The sequence below is a fragment of the Hesperophylax consimilis genome, chromosome 1 (assembly GCF_061612785.1).
Source record: "Hesperophylax consimilis isolate HC1 chromosome 1, BYU_Hcon_1.0, whole genome shotgun sequence".
NCBI lineage: Eukaryota > Metazoa > Arthropoda > Insecta > Trichoptera > Limnephilidae > Hesperophylax > Hesperophylax consimilis.
The window spans coordinates 14,705,857-14,731,406 of NC_142836.1; the positions used below are offsets into that span (position 1 = coordinate 14,705,857).

A 25,550-nucleotide genomic window follows, 5' to 3' on the forward strand; every position below is an offset into this window, starting at 1 on the left:
AAAAACCTTGTTGTTCGGGTCGATAATCGTGTAATACATAAGTTGAAGAGTTTGATTTTACTTAAGATGCATAGTTTTGATATAAGCATATAATTTTCCAATACTGTGTATCCCCCTTCTTAATAATAAGTGTAATAAAAGCTTTTTTTCTAAAAGACTGGTATACACGTCTTCTTTGATAGAAAATGTGAACAATGGTAATGCGACAGGGATAACAAGTTGTTATCCCTGTGCTCTCCCTGTGTATCCCGTTGCTAACCTAAAAATCGACTGTATAATTTTGGTAACAAATATAGGAATTGATTAAACATATTATTTAGAGTTTTAATATTCTCCTGACGAAGGAATTGTGCTACCAAAACCGGTAGAGTACAATTAAAATTAAAGTGGTCTAAAACAAATTTATATCTTTTATTGTATAATTTGCCTATTTGGTGACTATTTCACAATTAACTGATAACATTTCAATAACATAGAAAAGATGGAGCACAAATTCCTCAGATTAATTAATTTTAAGCTGAATTTTCAAAATATTAATCACATCATTCTGATGAAACAGCTACATTTGATTACGCTGTCTGATAGGCGGGTTGTGTTGACCCTGTTCTATTAAATAAAATTATTAATGATGGTATTGACAGCCATGAAATTCTTGCCAAAATAAATTATATGCAAAGACTAGAAATACGAGACAAAATGCTAACGTTTTATGTAATAATTTAAAAACCGGGCTCTCTCTTACTCCTAAAAATCTACTGTATAATTTTGGTAACAAATATAGGAATTTATTGAACATATTATTTAGACTTTATTTATTACTTATTAGCGATGAAACAAATTCTTCATAAATACTTTGCTGAAATATACGAATTTGCTGCTTTATGGTTAATTTTATGTCTGTTTTTATTTTAGTTTTATCATTTAATTTCTTTTCTTTTAAAGCTCTGTGTCAGTTAGAAGTAATACTCTTATTTTAACATAAACCTTTAAAGACCAACCTTTATATTCAAGTTTGATGAGAAATTATGAATTTCTATGTTTCACTAGACATTTTACTGAGATCCTCCAGAGATAGAGTAGAGGGTAATTTCTTGAAAAACCCCGTTGATTATTATTGGCAAACTGGGGAAATCTGATCAAGTTTCAGGCTTTAACAAAATATCAGGTTTACAAAATATAACTGCCTAAAAAATACGAGGACTCCAACATTAATTAATTAATTAATTAATTAATTAATAGATCATATCTGGACAAACGTAAATATTAAAAATCTTCACAAATTAAAATCAATTGTTTGGAAAACTAACATAACTGACCATCATTCATGCTTACTTCTATATAATAACAATATTAAACAAAAAAAACATAATATAATAACTAAAAAATCCACCATTAATATGACCATTCTCACTGAAAAGCTAAAAAAAGAGGATTGGAACAATGTTTTAAACAGTAATGACACTGAAACATGTTCGACTAACTTTGAAAATACCCTGTCGCAACACATTAAAAATTCAACAAATGAAACAACAACACACATAAAATCTAAATTAAGATGTTTAAAGCCTTGGATTACACAAGGACTTATAATATCTATTAGAAACAAAGAAAAACTTTACAAGACAACTTTAAAAATCCCCAAAATGAAAATGCATATATTTTATATAAAAAATATAAAAATAAATTAACAGCCTATATTAAAAAAAGTAAAGAAGATTTTTTTAAAAATAAAATATTATCCTCAGAAAATAACCAAAAACAAATGTGGAAAACAGTTAATTTGGCTATTGACAATACAAAAAAAACACAAAACGTAAAATATATTGAGCATGATAAATTATAGATGCCAATATGCAACCTAAACAATGTGCAAACATATTTAACTCTTTTTTTGCTAATGTCGGAAAAAATCTTGCGAAAAATATCCAAAAATCTTTTATCCCGGAAAATCATAATAATGAAAACTTACAGGAACGTAATATACTCTCAACGTTTGAAACGACAACAGAATGTGAAATCATAAAAATAATAGATACTATGAAAGTAGGTTCGTCTCCCGGTTTTGATTCTATTACGGCACATATGTTAAAATCTATGAAACCTTATTTAATAAAACCAATCACTCATTTAATAAACCTACGTTTAACAAAAGGAATATTTCCAACGAACTACAAAAATACAATAATCTCACCTATTTACAAATCTGGAGATCCACATCAAGTAACAAATTATCGACCAATCTGTTTAATTTCAAATATAGGAAAAATCTTTGAAAAAATAGTAAAAAAACAATTAGTCAATTTCCTAGATAATAATAAAATACTACACAAAAACCAGTTTGGATTTATAAAATCTCTCAGCACACAAGATGCTATTGCTAACGTAACTTCATACATTTACGAATCTTTAGATAAAAGTAAAAAATGTGCAGGTATATTTATTGATCTAAGGAAAGCCTTTGATAGCATATCGCATAAGATTCTACTAAAAAAAATGAATAATATAGGCATAAAAGACAATGCGATTAAATGGATTTCAAACTACCTAAAAAATCGACCACAAGTCGTAAAAATAAATAATGTCAATAGCGATAAAGAACATTCTGACTTTGGAATCCCGCAAGGTACAGTGCTTGGACCAATTCTTTTCACCATATATGTTAACGACATTTTCTTTCAACCACTACATGGCCAAATTACTTCGTATGCCGACGACACAGTTCTAATAATAAGCGAAAAAACTTGGGAAAACGTAATACTTAAAGCCACTGAAGACATAAATACTCTTAAGAATTTCTTCGACATTAATTTGCTATCACTAAATAGCGATAAAACATATGTAATTCCATTTGCAATACACACAAAAGACATCCCTAAAAATTTTAACATTATCATTCATGACAATTCCAAAATACATAATAAAAATTACTGTCTCCAAAACTGCACAATACTAAAAAACACAAACACAATCAAATATCTAGGAGTAATTATCGATAAAAATTTGAATTGGAAGGAACAAATATGTCAAATTGTAAAAAAAATCAGAAAACTGATATATGTATTTTTAAGAATCAGAAATTTTTTGTCTTTAAAAAACCTATATTTAATATATTATGCCTTGGTCCAATCAACGCTACAATATGGTATCATTAGTTGGGGATCCACATACAAAACTAACCTTACTCCAATAGAAGTGGTACAAAGGTTAATAATTAAAATAATATTACGAAAACCTTCCGATTACCCAACGGATCGATTATTCGAAGAATTTCAAGTGCCTTCATTTAAAGATCTTTATATTAAAAATGCACTAATTCAAATCATAAAAGAAAAAGACAAGTATCAATTTCTAACTGAAAACCGTACTAGACTTAAATATATTTTTCCATGCCCAAAATTAAACACTTCCTTTGCACAAAATTATTACACTTACCGGGCAAGAATTTTTTTCAATCGACTACCTGAAGAAATTAGAAACATTAATGATAACATCAAAATAATAAACACTGTAAAAAAATATTTTAAAGACAAACTCACAAAAAATAAAAATGTTTCCAATTGAATTAATCTTTAGAATAACTCACTTCATGAAAAATAACTCACTTCATTTAAAAAATCTTTTTAAATCTTTTAAGAACAGTGGTTAGATTGACAACATCTTTCTAAAAACTATTGCGTGATACATGAATTTATTAAAATGTTGCTTTACAGGAACGCCCTCTTTCAAACAAAACCACACCCACATTTTAAATAACGAAAGTAAAAAAATGTTAAAAAAATATTGGAAGGTTGCTTGCAAAAACTACGTCTTAAACCAATACAGATGAAATAATATAACACAAACATGTATAGTATATACGAAGCGATGAAAAGAGAACACAAAATAACAAAAATAGTACAATACTAACTAACATGACATAAAAACGTGCTGTACACACAAAGCTTTTATAACAGAACAAATATAATTAACAACAATAGGGTTTTATAGCACAGGACAAAACAAGAACATTAAAACTGACACATAATATAAATCACGAGGCAGTTTGTGCTCGGAAATGAAACATTCTGAGAAGATATTAAACTTGAAAAGGTAAATGATAATTAATAATATTTTGGTATGTACTTCATTATATTTAATCAAATTATACTTAATAACTTCATTACCTTGTTTTAAGATTAATTCACGTCCAAATAAAATTGACTCACCCAATATTTAATTCTTTAAACAACGATGAGTTAAAAATAAAGTATAATTTCTCAGTAGAGTAAGCTTCTAACTATTATTTTTTACACTAATGATTTTGCTTTATTTGAACTCTAACAAAAAAATTTTATCTCATATATGGCCATATTTAAAAAATGTGATAAAGTCATAGACTGAATTAATGAAATGATTGTTAACAATATTGGTTACCAATGTAAATAGTGCAATAATAAACAAATCCCTTTAATTTTGTGAATCGAGTTCTGTTTACATAATATGTTTCATCCTTTTTTTATATGAACCATCTGGGGGATAATATTGTAATACAATCTTTCCAAATGGCCACAATATTTATGGACGTGTACATCAATTTGATATTCCATCTTTTGTCAAAAATGTTTACTATGGTATATTGAATCTTCTGTGGATATTTTATGTTGGTCTTACGTGAATATACAAAATAAGTTACACCATATCAGTAAATTGTTGACTCTGAGTTTTTACAGTACAGTTTTTTTTGTTCGCAGGATCTACATAAAATGTTTGAAAACACTTATAATTAACGGTAATATGTATAACCTGCATTAGATTAATTTAGATAGTTTCCTCTAACCCAAGTAGCAATGAATATTATAAAATCTTTTTTGTTAGCAAACTATTGTAGTAATTAGTTCATATTTAAAGATCAAAAATTGCATTATTTTTTTCACTTCGTTAATAATTCTTATGTAATAAATTATTAGATTAGATCATTATTAACGTTTTATGTGGAAGGTATGTTAATTGCGATGTTATGTTGCAAAGAAAGATTATGTTTTGTTAAGAATCATAAATAAATTTAATGGTATTTATTACAATTTTTAGGGATGTCGTCTTGGTTATATTATTATGTTTATTTGCCTATTTCGTGTACGGATTAAAATATTGCTACACTCGAGATCATCCAAAAATTACGACTCGTAATAAACATTTGCTAATGATGTCGTCATGTTTTATGGTTGAACAAAAAACACAAAACAAAATCATGAAAAAATGCACATCACAAACATCTCATTTCTACCAATTATAATGAAATATTTTTAGTTATTCCAGAATGCTTTATAAAAAAGCATGATGGTTTTGTCATCTGAATAACAATCATATGTAGATAGTAATAATTACAAAATAAATAAAGGTCGTCATGGGATCTTATTATTCTAGATAATGAATCCCATTTTTGTTTATTTATTCAGTAACCAAACAGTCGAATATTTAAGCGTAAACAATTACTATTCATTTCTTCTAGTGCAGGGCTGGGGAACATTTTCACCGTCGGGGCCATGTGGATGTTTGTAGAATCATCCGCAGGCCGCACTTCTTTTAGGTTTGGTGGTGGGGGAAGGGGTCAAATCGATCGGGAATCGATATATTACTATATTTTATTTTACCAAGAACTGATTTTATTTTATTTTTATAACACACCTGACAAGAACTCTAACAAGCAAATGTAAATGCGTGACCAAATGTCAAGTTTACAATTGAATCTATGATTAGAAATTTAAAACTGCACCCGGAACCCTTGCAACGGAAAATGGTTTCCCTTGAGTTGCATCTACAAATGGGTCCGTTAATCAAATTTTAAGATACGTTGAAAACAAAAGACTGGTTTCAACTTAAGAGTAATTCTATCCACGAGCCTATATAATCGTTACACGCGGAACAAACAGATGGATTTCCTCGGAGTTTTGCAGAATTTGGTGTGAAACCAGATGATTTTAAACTCCACTCGGAATACGCAAACGGCTTTCTTCAAAATAAGTCAGGAAGACAAAATTGCCTTTAACTCTGCAACTGTAACGTTTAAACTGCACTTCAAGCACGAGAATGGATTCCTTCTTAAATGCATCTGCAGATAGGTCCACAACTGTAATTGTATCCGTAAGCGAGTGCCTAGTTTAATTAGCATTATACTCATAATTTTTTAATACACATTTAATTTCTTATTAGTTAAATAATGATAAATTTAAATTAAATTAAGATGGAATGTTTGATCGCCTATTTATTTATTGCTTTCTAATAACGTGAGTGCACACGTAAGTACCTGTCAGTTATGTTGTACCTTTATCTGGATTTGTGATAATGTTTTTAAAATGTATCTGAAACAGCGTGAAAGAAAACTTCTCTCGTTCTGAAAGTTATTTTTTTATTTATTTTTGTGGTCAACAGGCTGCACCGAAAGGGCTCGCGGGCCGCACCAAAAATCTTCGCGGTTCGCATGCGTCGCCGCAGGTTTCCCACACCTGTTCTTGATCAAGAAAGTTCCATTATGTTTAGTTATCGATGTAGTATTTGAACCTTCACAATTTATTCATAAATTATTTTATATGCAATGCAGTATAAGGTAATACATAATATTATAAAACAGGTAAAGAAGCACAGTTCTTTCATTATTTATAGTATAACAGATGGATTCACAACAACATTAATTATAATGAGTATAATTTTCATAAAATAAAAGTATTTAGGTTATCAGTTTGGTGAGCTGCATTTTATACGTCAGATTCAGAATAATAAATGAATATCGTACTCGAAAATGAATAACTGTGTCCATTAATAATATTTATCAACACACGGTGACCAATGAGATAAAAGTCTTTACAATTTAAGAGATGTTTGTAAAGGTACTAAAAGGGTATATTTGGCGGATTTATTTTTTAAACCGCCATCGTGAAGGACAAATTTCACCACGGAGCTTTATTTAAATCCTTTGAATCTTTATTTATTGCTTAAATCCTACATGATATCTGAAATTCCTTATAGGTACGGAATAAATATTGCACACACTACCATTTTTATAGGTATACTTAAAAACTATAAGTTTTCTTTACACCACAATTTTGAAAGCTGCTTTGAGCCATGGGACTTTTGAATTCCCAATACGGGGAAAAATATTGGTTAACTGAAAAGAGGGATGTCAATGAGAGGGGTTAGAAGAGAGCTGGAAAGCAGCTATTTAAATATTTATAACTGCTTGCGAACGGTGTTATTTGAGATCAGAAATTGCATTACAAAGCCATGAATTTTGAACAACAAGTTGGTTTACGGGAATTTTTGGCGATTACTTACATTATATATTCCATAAATGAATGGGTTGTAACAGGAATTACTCATCGCCAGCCAATCCGAGCAGAAAAATATTATGTTGATGTAGCGATATCTGTGAAAAGAGAAAATATACCTGATTAAAGTTACATAATATCACACAGAACTTCAGCAAATAAGTAACAAGTACTAAAGTGATTTTTGCTAAAAACCACAAATTACAGCACCTAGGTCGAGATAAATAATGTGTAATTCGCATATTACTTCTAGCAAGGCTTTTCAAACAGTTTTCACTAACTTTTCAAGTAACATCATTACAGTTTTTTTTCAAACAGACCAATTTATCATTAGAACAAATAGAACTGGAAATAAACAAAATTACCCGTGCGATCAAGAATTGTAAGCAGCTGCCAACAAGTCTTGGGTTTTAGCCGAATTTTAGCGTCCCACAGGCGCCTTTCAGGTAATTTTTCACATAAATGGCGCAAGATAATGTCCATTAATTATCTTTTCCATCAATAATAATTATTCGTGAAAACCGATATTACGAAAAATGCCGCCAAAGTTAAATACACTAGTGGATTCCCATAATTTATATTCCTTTTCTTTTCAGATAGAAATTAGAAGAAAATAGTTTATTTTTTAATATGAAACCGCGAAAGAGTCCCAACTGTTCCCAACCATCTGTAGCCAGTGCGAGTATGGCATCCCTAGTTGGGGCTGTAATGTTACGAGGCTGGTGGGGGAGTACCTGGCTATTCAAATCTGGTCAGTTCTGAATGGTAGTCTTACACCAGGGCAAAACTGAGAATATCTTTCGCTCCGGTAAATTAAAACATTGCCTGTATTTTAAGCTTTCTTGAAATGGTAAAATAATTGTACATTAAACTGTCTTTGTTTCACATGTTGCAAACACTTAAATATATATATATTTAAACCAACCGGTTTCAATAAGACCTGAACCTCGATCTTGGTTTGTTGTCAAACCCCATATATAGGCACTCAATAAAATGGTATTCAAACAAAGTTTGTTATGATCAGCGACTTATTTAATATTCGGCGATTAGATCATAATAAAAGCACTTGAAAAGGTACTATGTCCTAACTCTCTGTGATTGTCTTTTACCTTCAATATTTTGATCCTTGATAGATTATGTGAATCACAATTATTGTTAAACTTATTATGAAATCAGATGTGAGTGCACAAGCGGAATGCTACTTGCTCATTAAATTATAATATTAATAAAATACATATAGTGTGAAAGTAGTTAGAATACAAGTTGTAATAATTATAGATAAAGAACTAGCATGATGAATTATCACTGTCAAATTTTGTTACGGAAGTAATTTTTTCATTGAAAACGGTTCTTAAAATAAATCTGCAAATAAAAGAAGCTAGTTAGACACTGTGGTCGGTTAATATTGAGGCATTGAAGGTTTCGCGAAATGAGTATTTATTTTGGTTCTCAATGGTGGTATGTTCATATTTTTATAATATGTCCCTTTTCTTGTTATTAATAAGTAGGTACATATTTTGGGAATGGATTTATGGTTTGTGTCCGTTCCTGCTTCTTATGGGTGTATTGCAAGAATCATTTCTTGACTTGAATTATTTTCGTAATAATATCATTGTTAAGTGCCCATTAAGTTTTTCCGATATTACATCAAATGGTTTCCCCAATTTTCAGAAGATGTCTCGCATCTCTATACAATTTACGAATAAAAGAAAAAAAACCTTTGTAAATATTTTTTAAATTCCGTCTAATCGTTGCATTAAGGTTCCACGATTGTTTATTTTACACACATTCTGGTTATGTCTTGTATACTAATGTGTTCGACATGAATTCTCTACTTATTTAAAGTTATTTAAAAGTCGTAAAATGAAATATAAGAAAAAAATTGATGTTCAGTTTAAACTTGTCAAAAAATAATTTACTAAAAAAATACATTTTTAAATCACATTTTTAGTTGTACTGAACTTTAAATACATGTTCACAAAATTTCCTTTGGTATTCACCAATTTAGTTAACAATCAGACAGATTTCAGGTGTTTGTGAATTCATTTTTAATGTACAAACCTAAGATAAATTATTGAATATAGTTATTTTTAAATGATAAACTAACGTTTATAAGACAAGGTTTTATGCATAGCATAAAGGATAACAAGTAATCATAAGCAATAATTAGTCATCCGAAATACTAATACAAATTGAAAATATCTCCCGAGTAAAAATAAATGCCGCCAACGGGAATTGAACCCGTGCCCTTTGATGTCCGGTCAGGTGCTCTGTATCCACTGAGCTATGTCGGCTTATTTCCAACCCGCCAAATGATTCAATATGTAGATACTAGTACCTCAATCAACAATTACTGCTTATTATATTTTTTCACCTGTAAACAACCAACTTTATTTTTGTAGGAAAGGCTTTGTTAGTGCTAAATTTCTCACTAGATGGCGTCGAAACATATGATATCTTCATTTATTGGTGAAATATTTTTGACTTGTCAAATATTATTATTTTTAAATGATAAACTAACTTTTATAAGACAAGGTTTTATGCATAGCATAAAGGATAACAAATGGTGAAAAAATATAATAATATAATAAGGGATAGCAAATATAGGGATAATAATCATAACAAATACAGGTGAAAAAATATAATAAGCAGTAATTGTTGATTGAGGTACTAGTACATATTGAATCATTTGGCGGGTTGGAAATAAGCCGACATAGCTCAGTGGATACAGAGCACCTGACCGGACATCAGAAGGCACGGGTTCAATTCCCGTTGGCGGCATTTATTTTTACTCGGGAGATATTTTCAATTTGTATTAGTATTTCGGATGACTAATTATTGCTCATTATTATAATTATTGAATATAGGTAAATTCATTGGCTTTAAACTACAGTTAACAGTTTAGCTATTTTCGTATCAATACTCGGAGGTATAATTTTTTTAATGAGCACGGCCGAAAACCAGACGTACGAAAATCTCCCGCTCTTATCGCATTCTATCGTAAATATCTTGTACTCCAAAGGTTATCTTCCTTAAACAACTTAGTTTGTTTTCAATTTTCCCTACGACAACAGAGGCCACCTAGAGGAGACTATACGATATAAACGATTCTAATTACCAAAGAACCACGTGGAGATGATTTATTATAGGTACCTACGCACATTCTGTTGAATCCTTGATCTCTCTGGGTGGATAAATAATAAATCCAGTTTCACTTGAGCATATATAAATCAGATCACCATTAACGATGTAAGGTATAATCTTAAACACACAGCCGACCTGTCACTTGCAAACGATTCGCTCTCTCATTCGTGCATCTCTGACACACTTTACCAAACACACGTATTCTATACACTTCATAGTAAAATTAATAGACAACTCGGCTATGGAAACCGTCACTTGGTTTTTGAAGGTGTATAGTCTTTGGCACAGTATGGTTTCTCTGGATGTATTATATCAATCTGTTCTTAAGACGATGCAATGCAAACTAATAAAAACTATGCAAAATCACGTGTGTTGGTTTGGAAATTTGATAGCCTAGAAATATTAAAGATGTTTTTTAAATTAATAATGTCATCACACACTAGCCCTTCAGTTAGTATCTATGGTTGCTTTTGTATACTATTTATACGACACTTGGTTAATTAGTAGTCGATTTAATAGAATAACACCAGCAAAATCTGTATATTATTTTAAGTAACAAATATTGCTATTCGAGTTATACCAAAACCTCCTAGATCACAAGGCCGGGACACTCATTCAAAGCAGCCTCCTAACTTAGGTATATGAGATTTTACAAAAAAAAATCGCTCAATTTTTTTTTTTCATTTTATTCTTATTTACATCTAAAAATGTTTTGATTAATTAAAAAAAAAAAAAAAATTTTTTTGTAGGTTCCCATACAAGTTAGAAGGCTGATACAATTCAGTGTCCCGGCCTTGTGTTCCAGGAGGTTTTGATTATACCCACCTGCGGTGAAGTATTTTTGAATCCCGTTAGGTATGTAAAATAATATTTTAGAATAGTACGTTGAAATTTAAATTTTATATATTTTTTCCATTCATTTGAAAAAAGTTTCATATTATTTCAATATATCATTATGAATCCACCACAAATTGTCTGTATCTTAAATAGAAAAAATAATAGTTTCGAGATTATAATCCCTCGGTGAGCCAAATCTATTGTTTCTGAGTTTAAGTTATTTACGCTCCAATTTGAGATTTTTCCTTTATTTTTATTAGGAAAAATTCGGAAAGAATCGATTCGTTTTTTATCGCGTAACCAAAATACCTAAAGATATTACAATTCTACTGAGCGTAGGCGTGCCACTTGGAGTGGCGCGTTATTTGATATTTATATTCAAGAATATCAAGGATTCGGCATTTCGTTCTCTTAAATCAATTCGCCAACGAATTTTTTTTATCTTCGAACGTTATTTATTTACGCTTATCATAATGTATTTATTGTAATGAATGATAATTGATAATGATAATTGATAATGATAATTTTACGATGACATTTTATATAATGCAAATACCAGGAAAATGTGGTCAATAAAGGTGACATACGGGGTGCTACTATTTTTTTAATTTTTTTTATTACTATTTTTGTTATTTTAAGGTTTCGAAAGAACGCAAATCTGCCGGGAACCCAAACTAATCTCAGTTTTAAAAAATTCAAGATATTCATTGAACTACTGACGGACATTCAAGAAGCTAAAAGCCTTGCAGAGTTTCGTGGGTTATGCCTAAATGATATAAAGAATAAGTTTCAGATGTTGTGTAAAGTGTGCCTAAATGTCATAAAAATAAGTTGTATTTGCAAATAATTCTAAAGGTTTATACTAGAAATTTTAAAAATTATTATAACTGATTAAAAACATACAAAAAAAAACCCGCGCAATCCTGCTAATAACCAAACGTAGCGAACCACTTAGGGTGACGATAGCAGAGGTGTTTTTTAACCAATCAATGGTTTCGGGGGCGGCAGTACCCATACCCGCCTCGCAAATTGAGTGCCTAAATAATACGGGTATTTCGCATATTCCTTTTCTATTTTGTGAGCCTTCTTGCATCCAGCTTTAGACGATACTTCAGCTCACTTTCTCACTTTTACACCAACATTTTAATCAGTGAATCAAAAGGATATAATTTTTGCGTATCCCTTTATACTTCAACGAGATCTAACTGGCTAAGTAGGTTCCTTTCTTCAGTAAGGTACCTTTTTCAATTTCCATTTCTCATTTCCACCTCACAATAAATCTCCAATACGTGGTTTTAAAGTCAGATTGGCTCGGAACAATTTGGAGTTTCATGTAATTTACGGTCAAAAATTAATTAATTAATTTCTAAGACATTTGGGCACCGTTTACATTATATCTAAAACTAGTTAGCAAGGCTGCAAGGCTTTTAGCTTCTTTAACATCCATCGGCAGTTCATTTAATATGTTTAATCCTTAAAAATAGAGATTACATTGCATTCCCGACAAATTGTTTTCGGTAGTCTGAATTCTCCCCAGCTTCTCGTGGGGTAGCCATGTATTTCGAAATTGAAATTTAAATTCTTCAACGTGTATTTTCGGATTATCTTATTTTCGAGCTTAAATATAAATATGAAGTGAATTTCAACGCTGTCTCAAGTTTAACATGCCTAGTTGTTCCTGCAAATTAATTTTCATGGAAAACCTATTAAAATTACAATTCCATACTGCGCATGCCTTTATATTGAATTATTTGCAATATTTTTTATTTGTGTTTGCTTGCTCAAGAAAGTTCCACTTTTGAAAACTAAATAACTTGCATGTACACTAATAATACACCATTACATTTATTAGAAGATTAGTGGCAAGAGTAAAGTTGATATTTCTTTTAAAAGACTGGACAATTTAGGACTCTTTCGAACTATAGAATTTTAATGAAATGATCTTAAAAAGCTTACAAAAAATAATATAATTTTTTACCTATTTAGTTATTTACTAAATAGGTAAAAAATTGTCGCGGACTGTGAAGGTGAAAAATTTCTGACTCCATAAAAATGACTGTCTAAAAGGAGTTTTGAGTTTAGTTCTGATCCTAGGTTCACTGGCTGTTCCTCCGATATGGCATCTCTAAATTTGTTTTTTTTTTTGTTTTCTGTTTTTCAGGTAAGTTTTAAACCATTCTAGTTCTTTGCCAACTATTCCCATATATTTTAATTTAGATATTAGTATATCCCTGTCCATTTTTTTAAAAGCATATTTTAAACTTATTTTGGTCCACGATTATTATCCATTCATTAATTACATCATTTATGGCTGCTTTACAAGAATATTTGTTTCTAAAAACAGATTTCTGATTAACTAAAATGTATTTTTTTCAATATATTTACTAAGCTGCTCTGTAACAATGGATTCTAGCAACTGTTCGTATTTTAGTAAGTAATTCATTGATCTAAAATCTTCGAATTTGTTTGCGTTTATGATTTTGGGAATATGTTTTCCATGAATTTGGGATACTTTCTTTCATCATCAAATCGTTTACGATATCCACTTAGCTATTTCCTATAGCGGGCTGTGCTTTTTATTATATTAATTGTTATTCTTCGTTAATTGATTTGACTTCATTGCAATAGTGGTTTTCTTTATATTTTCATTATTAGTAGGTACTTTAAATTGTATGTTCTCTTTGTTCAGCTGTTTGAAGAGTATATTGTAATCCTAGTATGCTTTTATTTAGTACAAAGTTGATAATAAATTTGTGCGCTACTTTATCAATGTCATATGGAAATGGAACTTCTTTACTATTCTGCCCCTGTTTACAGCTTATAATTTTGGAGATACTCCACATTTTTCTAGAATAATTCTGGAAAATATTTTTTTTCCCCTACAATAATTATTTTTGAAAGTTTTTTTTTTACAAAAAAATATTTCTTAGTTTTTTAATGTTCCCATCTGTTTTCTGCAAATTGTAGTTTACAAGCTTTATATTTATTTATTGATTTATTTATTTATTTATGTACGCCCTAATGGGCTTTTACAAAAGTAGTTAACAAGTAATACAGTTGTGTTAGATAGTTTACAATAAATTATGATTTTCGATTAAATTAAGGTAAATTCAAATTAATAGTGTGGATTACGGAAAACTAAATATGTATTAATGAACATATAGGTACATATAAAAACAAAAGTGTATTCACTACGGAGTTGTGAATTCATACACCTCAGTAAAATGATTAAGAAGATTTCGTTTTATAACTAATCTTTGCATGTCTACAATATTCCCAAATTTATTACCAAAATGATGTAGTCTATTTATAGGTATATGAGCTTCATAGTTGGTTTTAAAATTGTCACAGAAAAATGTAGCACTTTGCTTCGTATTTCTATGCAGAATGTCTTTTGCAGTTGGCCTAAGGATTTCGAATATAATTTATGTGTGTCTTCTATGGCAATCTTAGTCATCACCGTAAGTTTATCACGAGGTGAAGATTGATCAGGTCTTGGCGGAAGATGAGTCTGCTTACCTGCTTTCTGGCGGGCCATATCGGGAGACTTGTTAAAGGAGATCTTTGACTTCTCAAGCCGGACTTTCTCAACCCATTTTATTACACCGCGGAGAGAGGGATGGATTCATACTGCAGTAACTCCTAGACACACTGAGCCCCAGATTCCACCTACCACCCATCATATCTTATTCCTTTCCAGAAATTCCTCTCCTTACTTTCCTTTAAAAAAACTCCTCACAGCATCCCCAAATATGACATTTTTTCCTCAAAACCTTCTGAGTGGTATCGATGTAAGAAAAACTGGTCGGGATTTTAACCTTTAATGTAGATATGTGCCCAGAAATAAAGGTTTCACCATGTTGCTTCGTATATCGTGTATCGTTAGCCATGCTAAAAGATCATTCTTCTATTTAACATGATATTTAATAAAAAATTTAAAAAAATTAGCAAACTTACTCATTGATGAGGGGGAAGCAGGTTTGAAGAATTTGGTAGGTTTGTAGAGGAAGCCAGCAGAGAGCAAATAGCGCCACCACTATTACCAGCATCTTGATCACCTGAGGAACAAACAACAAGTCATTAATATCCCCGAGAACATTACATCTTTACACAATATCATTTGTTATACTTATTACAGATTGTGAGTTACAATAATTTTAATGGTCCTTAATTAAACGCTGAATGCCCAGGGAAATACGCAGGTGGTTCAATTGTGCCCGGAGGTAGATGGCTGGGTGTTGGGAAGCTTTATTATAGCTTTCAATCAGCTAAATTGTGTTGCTAGGCTTTGTTCCGTTTCACGATTTACAATACATGTACGAGGATTTAATGGAGCCAAATATGAGAACAATGTACAATAGATGGCATTATAAATACATCATGTGTTTCGCAGTAAATGAGCATAAGTGTGCACTAAATCATTATAGTGCCGATGAGAATATACCTATAAAATTTTGTTATATATGTAAAAATGAAAATGTAAATGTTCGTTTGTTCAAAATCTTAAATCTCCGAAAGTTCTTCACTAAATGTTTTGAAATTTTGACACATCAGTGCATTCGAATACGCGTGTGTGTTTTATATGCCTATATTATAAAGATATCATCTGTGAAGGTAAGAACATGTATTTGTTTAAAACAGCACCATTTGTTGGACGTAAAAGCAACAGGCGCTATTTGTTATCTACCTCCACAGACAGATTGAGCAACAGCAACGTATGGCGGGGTACAGCTAGTAAAACATAAATGCGTTTTTAATATTTAATAGATTTTTATCTCTTCATTTGTGTGCAATTTTAAGGTATATAATATATTGAATGTACATCGATATAAAACATATAAAGTATGTCCACACAATTTTATGTAATTTTATCAGAAATAAGAAGGCTATTTTACTTTCAACTAATAACTATTATAATTTAAGATATAAATATTAACGAAGAAAGTGTGTGTAGAGAAGACATAGGAATAATGAGGGATTTCGATAATAATATAATAATATGGTGATAAATAATCACGAATTGTAATTGACTTCAATTAAATTAAAATTTTACCTACAAAGTAATATAAAATGTCGGATCTAGGTACCTAGGTACTTGATTATTCTTTTATGAATTGGACGCAATTTAAAATATTATATTAATATGTCACACAATTTCAGGAATTTAATGTATTTATATTTTAATGTGAAATCACTCTTTTATATTAATCTTTAGTAGGTATATCATGAATACCAAAAAATATGCTTTGAATTAATTGAAGCCTTTTCTATATTTTCACTTGCGTAGAATTTAAATAAAATTGTTAATTACTTTATTTAAAATAAGAGCGTTAACTACTAAAAATATATTTTTATCATTAGGTATGTATAAACGCATATTTGAAACATCGTACAAAATAGAATACTCTGGTTAAGATTATCTGTGACAGTTTCATTTGTTTAAATTCATTTCTTTCTTATAAAATTTTTCACAAAATAAATGTAAATCACCTTTGCGCTAAAACTGAAAGTTTGTAGACTCCGTTTTCCAAGCGAGTTTATGCCTTATATTGGGATAACGCCTGTTGTCTAGCTTATTCCTATTAAAATAGGGGTTTTTACAATTGTCACTTATTTTGTATTCCATACTAAAACACGCCACTTTTTAGTTGCAGTGGTACGAATACAGATAAGTAAGAATTAGAATTTCTCATGCTATACCAGAAGCTTCATGTTTTCTGACGTGCTTTAAAATTATATATTTTTAAACAACAAGTAAAAAAATATATAAGATATCTATGAAAACAAATGATTTTCTAAATACTGGAGACTTATATGCGGTATTTACATTTCAAATGTAAGTATGAAAAGGAAACTTTAATAAGACTAATAAGTTTGGTAAATACAAGAAAAAAAAGTTAGTTTTTCTTGTATTACTGGAAGGGAAAATGTTAAAAATCATTGAGTTTAATTTGTCTCACTGGCTTCAGACGGTTGAAAGCAGTGGGGACTCCTGAGCGCTTTTACTTAAAAAAAAAAAAATTAAATTAAAAAGTACTACCCACTCGCCAAAAAGACACTAGGCATCGAAAGAATACTTTCTGATCGCGATTCTTCGAAAACATTAACCAATTACTTATATTATTTATTATTGTCCTTCCTTGTTTTTTGGTGCTCGACGGAACGACTAATTTGAGAGCTTTTGTAGATAAGAGAACGCATTGAAAATGTGTCTTGGTAATGTTAATGAATTATATGTAATCATATTATGAAAGTAGAAGAAAATTAAATAAATGAGAAGGTTAGCTCACCATATCAGTATTTAAAAAATTTAAATTAAAAAAAAACGTACCTCTTTGAACTTTAGTGTAGATGTAAAAAAATCGGGTTAAGGAAATAAACAATACAACAATAAATGGCGTAAACCTCTGACAATATACTTAAAAAATATAAATTTGAAGTTTTCTAGATAAGAAGGTAACTGAAAATTGTTTTAAATACGCAGATATTTTTTGTTTAACGGCGGCCATTAAAATTTTGATTGGTATTCTCGTCTTGAGAGTTATTTTTATATTCAGTTTTCTGTATTTTAGTCCTGTGTGAAATCTGGTTTAAACAACGCAAATAAGCTTTGAATTTAATGTCGTGTTCATAATTGGAAGTGATCGTGTGAATAACACAGAAAATCAAAAAAGTAAATAAGTATCTACCTACCTACTATATTTTTTTAAATGAAGGAGTTAATTTCGTTTGAACCCCTAGTTTTAATTTTTTTACTAATTTTTTTAACAACCGTTCCCTCTCTGGGTAAAATATATATATACAAAATTACTTGTTTCATTTATTAATAATAAATGACAGTAAATTTATAGCTACTTTCAAGAGTAAAAAATATGTTAACGCCGTTTCTAGAATTTTCGTGGTTTTTCACGAATATGCGTTAGTAAGTTTCGACGGTGAAATCTCAAATCATGCCAAAGTCTTAAGTACTACGTTTCCCAAGTTTTCGTGATTTGCTTTTGTAGTTTTTTAAAATGTCAATATATTTTGATGTAAACCAACTATCTCTATATATTAATTATACTAGATTTTTCTACATCTACTTCCAGTACTTAAATACCTTTCCACTAAAGGATGATCTGGCATGATCCTTCTTCTTTACCCTACATGGGAATGTAAGCTTGGTTAAGATTAGAACAATAGGTACCTTTATATTGAAAATACACTGTTATGTTGTTTACAATAAATCGTCAAATAACATTAATCCGCATTTGGATTGGAGTAAAGACAGACGACTAACAATAGTACTTTCCAGCGCAATAAAGTTTCTGAGAAAATCCAGATTCTACTTTGGAAATAGCAGGGCTGCCGCGAGGATTACAGTCAAATCATTAAAGCGGAAACCTCTGAATTTATTTGTGAATATCGATAGAATCTAAAGTTTCGATTAGTTTGGATAACTCGCCAGTAGTTCGTTTATCACTTCCTTTTATATTTAGATTCGCAATTCAATTCGAAATGGTTATTTTATTTTTTTTATTTATTCCACTCTTCAATTTCCTAACAAGAAAAAAAAACAAACTGGGACACCAGTGTCCTCCCTACCACTAAGTTATTTTTTTTTGAAGATTGTACCTTTATGTAAAAAGGAACTGTATGAAGAATAAGATAAGAATCGCTGGGGTTAATATCACGTTGGAAACCACTTTTTATTTGATGAACAACATCATCTATGGATATACAAACAAACAACAACCGATTCTGACAGTTTCAAATTTAATGGAAAATAAGTAAAAATTAAACAATATAATCAAGTAATCAAATTAGAAACAAAAACAAAAAGAGTAACGTTAAACACAGTAACGGTGTATTTGGTAATGGCAGTGCGAAATAACCATACATCCTGAATTTTAAAATTTTACGCAAAACGACAAATCATTCATGAATTTGTGAAAAAAAAGTTTAATATTCATCCGTAGACAAATTTATCAAATTATTTTAATCTGATTATTTTTGAATCGATAGAAGAAACCTACCTATAAATTAAAATAACTCATTTACTTACATTCATAAGTGACACTAATTTATCAGCGAGATCACAAGTGAAGATGTAATTTATTTTTCACGACGGATTTCTCTTATCTCCTTTGCTGGCAATTATCACGGGGTCAACATGAATGTAACATCAGCATTTATTATCCGAACATGTGGACAGTAATGTTTTTACTCCAGTATCCGATGCTTTCTGTTGTAATATGGCAATGAAATAACATTCAGTTGGTAACACTACATGAACAGGAAGTAAGTGTCAAAAGTATAAGTCTCTGTAATGGCTGTAATGTGTGTGCTCTGCTACAATAAACGTTATTTTGGTTAAAGATCACCATCTATTATTTATCAAGACTACAGGTTATGGGCCCAGTCACATGTGAAAAGAGGAAAAACATCTTGTAATGATGGAAGGCAATCAGAACATGTTAAAATTGGAGGGGTCAAGAAACTGGAATGTGTGGAAGTTCCAGACTGCAGTATTGTTACGTGGACAAGGATGGCTGGATATAGTGGAAGGTCGGAGTACAAAACCTGAAGAAAGTGCACAGAAAATTATTTGGGAAAACAAGGATGCAAAGGCTCAGTCCTTAATAGTCACAAGGATGACAGAAAGTATTATGTTACACATTATATCATGTTCCACTTCAGCGGAAATGTGGAAGAAGTTGCAGAGTGTGTATGAACAAAAAACGGAGACCAGCATTCATATTGTACAACAGCGATTTTTTCAGTACAAATATGAAAAAGGAACAGAAATGTCTGCATTTTTATCAAAAATACAAGAATTACAGAACCAGTTAAAACAATTGGGAGAAGAAATTTCTGAGAAATTTGTTATAACTAAAATACTCATGTCGCTGCCAGAAGAATATAAACATTTTGTTTCGGCTTGGGAATCTGCCCCTGATGACAAACAAACCTTGGAAAACTTAGTGGCCAGGTTGTTGATGGAGGAAGAAAGATTTATTGAAAAGAATGATGAACTTCAACAAACCCCATCATCGTCAGCTTTTGTAATGAAAAATAAAAAAAATGGAAAGTGTTTTAAGTGTGGAAAAATCGGACATTTCCAGAGTGAATGTAGGAAAAATAAAAATAACAATGAAGAAAACAAAAATTACAAGTGTTATTATTGTGGCAAATTTGGACATTATAAATCGCAGTGCTGGTTTAATAAAAATAAAGACTCAAGTAAATACAACACAAAGAAAAGTAATGCGTTTGTCGTATTAAATAAAATTTACGACAATTATCAAGATTCTAAGTGGCTCGTAGACACCGGTGCGGATGAACATATGTGTTGTGATAAAGCCTTATTTACAAATTTAACAGAAATTTTGAATAAATCAGTGATAGTCGGTAATGGCGCGTCAATTAGTGTGTTGGGCTGCGGCCAGATGGCAGTGCAAGTGCAAAACAACACGGAATGGGTTGACACTATCATAGACAACGTGTTATTCGTACCAGATTTGAAAGTTAATCTGTTCTCTGTCAATCGCGCTATCAAAAAAGGTTATGTCATGATGACAGATGACAAGTCTTGCAAATTTTACAAGGATGGAGATATTTGTGCCGTAGCAAAACGAGACGGAAGCGGTTATTATATGGATTTACGTTTTAAATGCAATACTGCAATTGTGGCAAAATCAAAACTAAATGATTTTAGTTTGTGGCACGAAAAATTAGCTCATCAAAACTTTGAGTATGTCAAGGAAGTTTTACAGAAAAACAACATCGATTCACAACAAACATTAGTTCCGAAATGTGAAAGTTGTTTAGAAGGAAAAATTCACCGATTGCCGTTTCCAAAAAGTAATTACACCAGCAAGAAGACATGTGAAGTAATTCACGCGGATACGTGTGGCCCAATGGAAGAAATGTCATTAGGAGGGTCGAAGTACTTTGTTCTGTTTAAAGATGACTACTCAAATTTTAGATATGTTTATTTTGTTAAAAATAAATACGACATCAAGAATTGTATTGAAGACTTTCTAAATAAAACTGAAAATATAAGGTTAAAATCTTTTGAAGTGACAATGGACTGGAATTTATAAACAAAGAAGTGAAAGAAATGTTCTCAAAGCGTGGTATAACCCATCAAACGACTGTTCCATATACTCCAGAGCAAAATGGAAAGGCTGAAAGAGAAAATAGGACTCTAGTGGAGGCTGCAAGGACAATGCTACATGCAAAAAGTTTACCAAAAAAACTGTGGGCAGAAGCTGTAAACACTGCAGTTTTTGTACTTAATAGGACTGGAAAAAGCAAAGTAAACGGAAAATCTCCCTTTAAAGTATGGACAAACAGAAACTTTGACATCCGTCAATTGAAAGTGTTTGGTACACCTGTATATGCGCACATTCCTAAAGAAAGAAGAAGAAAATGGGACAAAAAGGGTGAGAAAGGACTCATGGTTGGTTACAGCGAAGATGTGAAAGGGTACAGGATATATTTTTCACATAAGAATACCATAGAAACAAAGAGGGATGTAATTTTCTTAGAAAATGAAAATAAACTCCAAGAATCAATTGAGATAATATCTTTAGAAGACAAACCATCACAGATGACTAAAACAATGGTAAATGAAGAAATTAGAACATTGGAAGATGAAGGTGGTATGAAAATCTCTACTGAAGAAGATATGCTATATGAAACCAAATCGGAAAGTGATAATGAACCATGTGTTGATGAGTTGAGTTCAAATGAGTCAGTGACTGAAGATAATCCACTAGCACCCTACTGTGAGAGATCAAAAAGAACAAGGAAACAAACTTCTTTCTATAAATGCAACAATGTACAAATTAATGTTGATCTTGATCCGATGACATACAAAGACGCTGTGAGTAGAGTTGATGCTTCCAAGTGGCAGGAGGCCATTGAGAGAGAGGTGCAAACACTGAGAGAAAATAATACGTGGGAAGTGTACAGTGAGCCAGTAGATCCAAGTAAGGTTGTTAGTAGCAAATGGGTGTTCAAAATTAAAGTTCCAAATCAATATAAAGCCCGGTTGGTTGCTAGGGGGTTTGAACAAGATAATTTGTTTAGTTATCAAGACTACAGGTTATGGGCCCATTTATACTCCAGTAGCAAAATTATCCACTTTTAGACTTTTTGTTGCTATTGCTAGTAAATTAAACTTGCAAATCTATCAAATGGATGTTACCGGTGAATTTTTGTATGGAGAAATTCAAGATGAGGTATATATTCAGTTACCTGAAGGAGCTTACTCTAATAATGAAAATATTGTAAAATTAAACAAATCACTGTATGGTTTAAAAATGTCTCCTAAGTGTTGGAATAATAAGTTCAATGATGTCATGACTAGAGAGGGTTTTCTAAGATCAAGCTGTGATTCGTGTTTATACAAAAGGTATAATGGAAATGATAAAATTTTTGTATTGTTATATGTTGATGATCTATTAATTTTTGGAACAAATAACTGTGAAGTTAAACAGCTTAAAAAGGCTTTGAATAGTGAATTTAAAATGAAGGATTTGGGATGTATATCTGATTTTCTAGGTATCAATGTGAGTCAGAACTTAAAATCTGGTATAACTGAACTAAGTCAGAAAAGTTACTTTGAAAATATTCTTGTAAAATTTCAAATGGAAAATTGTAAACCGGTGGCTACACCGATGGATAAAAATTTTAATTTTAAAATCTTTCAAAATCAAAAGGTAGATAAAAATATTGAAAAATTATGTAGGCAGATAATAGGAAGTTTAATGTATGCTGTACAAGGTACAAGACCAGACTTATGTTTTGCTGTTTCAATGCTAAGTAGGTATCAATATTGTGCAAATAATATATTGTTAGCTGCTCTAAAAAGGGTATTGCGCTATGTTAAGTATACATTACATTATAAGTTGATTTACAGATGCACAGATGTAGGTTTAGAGGGTTTTTGCGATGCAGATTGGGGTGGTAATATAAATGATAGAAAGTCCACTTCTGGTTATATGTTCTTTTTCTCAAAATGTTTAATATTATGGAGTTCTAAGAAACAAGCATCTGTGAGCCTGTCGTCAACTGAGTCTGAGTATGTGGCTATGAGTATGGCTGCTGGTGAGGCTTGCTGGTTGATAAACTTATTGAATGATTTTGGTTTTCAAAATGTTTGTCCAGTAAACATTTTTTGTGATAATCAGTCAGCAATCTTGACTGCAGCTACAGAATCTATTAAACGTTTGAAGCACGTAGATATTCGTTTTCATTTTGTCAAAGATCTAGTGAAAAATAATAAAATAATTATAAAATACATAAAAACTGGCGAACAACCAGCGGATATTCTCACTAAATCTTTGAGTAAGGAGTTATTTGTACGATTTATTGGAATGTTATTACATTGAGGGAGGATGTTGTAATATGGCAATGAAATAACATTCAGTTGGTAACACTACATGAACAGGAAGTAAGTATCAAAAGTATAAGTCTCTGTAATGGCTGTAATGTGTGTGCTCTGCTACAATAAACGTTATTTTGGTTAAAGATCACCATCTATTATTTATCAAGACTACACTTTCATTATTGTTAAATCAATGTGAGGGTTTTTTTTATAAGCCTGTTTAATCCGTATAAAAATCCGGATACAGTAGAATCATTTAACACGTTCTTGATTGTGTAGTGGTGTATCAATAGAGGGTTTCGGGCTAAACTTTTTTGAACCAATTTGAACCACTTTATCTGTAGATACATCTGATTAAATACTTTTATGCCCAACGTAAATCAGATGAAGTATTTGAATATCACCAAATCGATAAGTTCGTGATGTGAGTTATGTTACTGTCGTTATTTATTGTTGTTGTTATTGTTGTAAGTGGTCTATGTCTGGTGACCAGAGGTTCCCACAATGGTCTATATGGACCCCCAAGGGTCGATATGGGCTTGCTGGGGGTCTATGTCAGCGAGAAAAAAATTTGGGGTCCACAAGATTCAAATGGCGGTACATACGAGCGGATCCCCATTTACCTCAAGTCAACATTTAGGAGTTCCGTAAATGACACAATAGACCTAACACAAATATAATAGACTGAGAAATTACTTATTTGATATTTGCATTTTTAAATTTCGTAAAGTTGATAATTGAGGTATACAGGGTGTATCGGCACTTACCCGACAAACTTTAACCAGCTATTCCTTAGCATATTTGGGGTAAAAAATGTTATGCGCACTGTTTTGTCAGGTAAAATTTTTTTTTCAATTAAAAACAAAAAAATTAAAAATTTCCACACTACATCACTGTCAACGGCATTGCTTTTCGTGTTCAACAGCTGTTATAAGCAAGTATTTCGAAAAGCGTCTTCGCTCTTTCGCACACACTAAATAATAATAGTTAAAAATGAGACGAATGGTGCCGTGCCATTTCGTTGTGATTGTAAAAGTGCGCCAATATAGGTACACACGTACATTATTCAACGGAATTCGAATAAAATATTGCCAGATGGGTTTTCAAACTTTAACAAAGGATAAAACAGTGGTGACATGTGGTGAAAATATGACTAATATTTTTTTATTAAAAACAACGTTACCAAACAGCAAAGTGGCTTTAACATTTTTTACTCCAAATATGCTCAGGAATCGCTGATTAAAATTTGTCGGGTACGTGCCGATACACCCTGTATAAATAGAGTCTACGTTCCTCTTCTCGTCAGAATTAATATATTCAAGCACAACATTGCATATTGGAAGCCGCGAATTTTTCTAGTTCCCCAACTTGTTTTTGAAAAACGTCCATGGTAATAATGACGTTCGACACGTTACGTTTAAATGTACTTTACCCAGACTTCAAAACTAAGTTTGAGAACATTTTGACTATCGAAATGGAACGTTGAAGAATCGGAAAACATGTGACAAGAAGAAATGATCGGAATAAGCACTGACAAAGAACTTAAGGGGCAGTTCTGTAGGGCTAGCTACAAAAAGAAATTCCCGTTGCTTATCCTGCTTCATTTTCATTTGGTGTAATACCTCACAAGGGTGCCCCTGTCTGCACAATGTAAAGACGGAGCAACTATACCGCCACCCGGTTGTTGGGCAGGCAAGAGAAGGGAATCTTTTTACAAAAAAAAATATTATTATTACATGGGACGTTAATAGTTTTAGGAAAATTCAATATTTGACAGGCGGTGGGTCTACGGAAATAAAAAATTTGGCAAGTGGTCTACGGGGCCAAAAAAGTTTGGGAACCTCTGGTCTAGACAAAAATGGCTGCCAAAAATCAGGGAGACCCATAGACAT

General features: G+C 31.2%; 1 protein-coding gene across 1 annotated transcript in view; it reads right to left on the reverse strand.

Annotated features, from left to right (window-relative positions):
• Positions 1 to 25,550, reverse strand: part of LOC149426329 (RYamide receptor-like) — a 180,029-nt gene that overhangs the window by 15,087 nt on the left and 139,392 nt on the right. Inside the window, exons 8-9 of the mRNA XM_089636425.1 lie at positions 15,240 to 15,340; positions 7,309 to 7,399 (exon numbers count right to left, since the gene is read on the reverse strand). Coding sequence (XP_089492551.1) covers positions 7,309 to 7,399; positions 15,240 to 15,340 — 192 coding nt within the window. The remainder of the gene's footprint in view (positions 1 to 7,308; positions 7,400 to 15,239; positions 15,341 to 25,550) is intronic.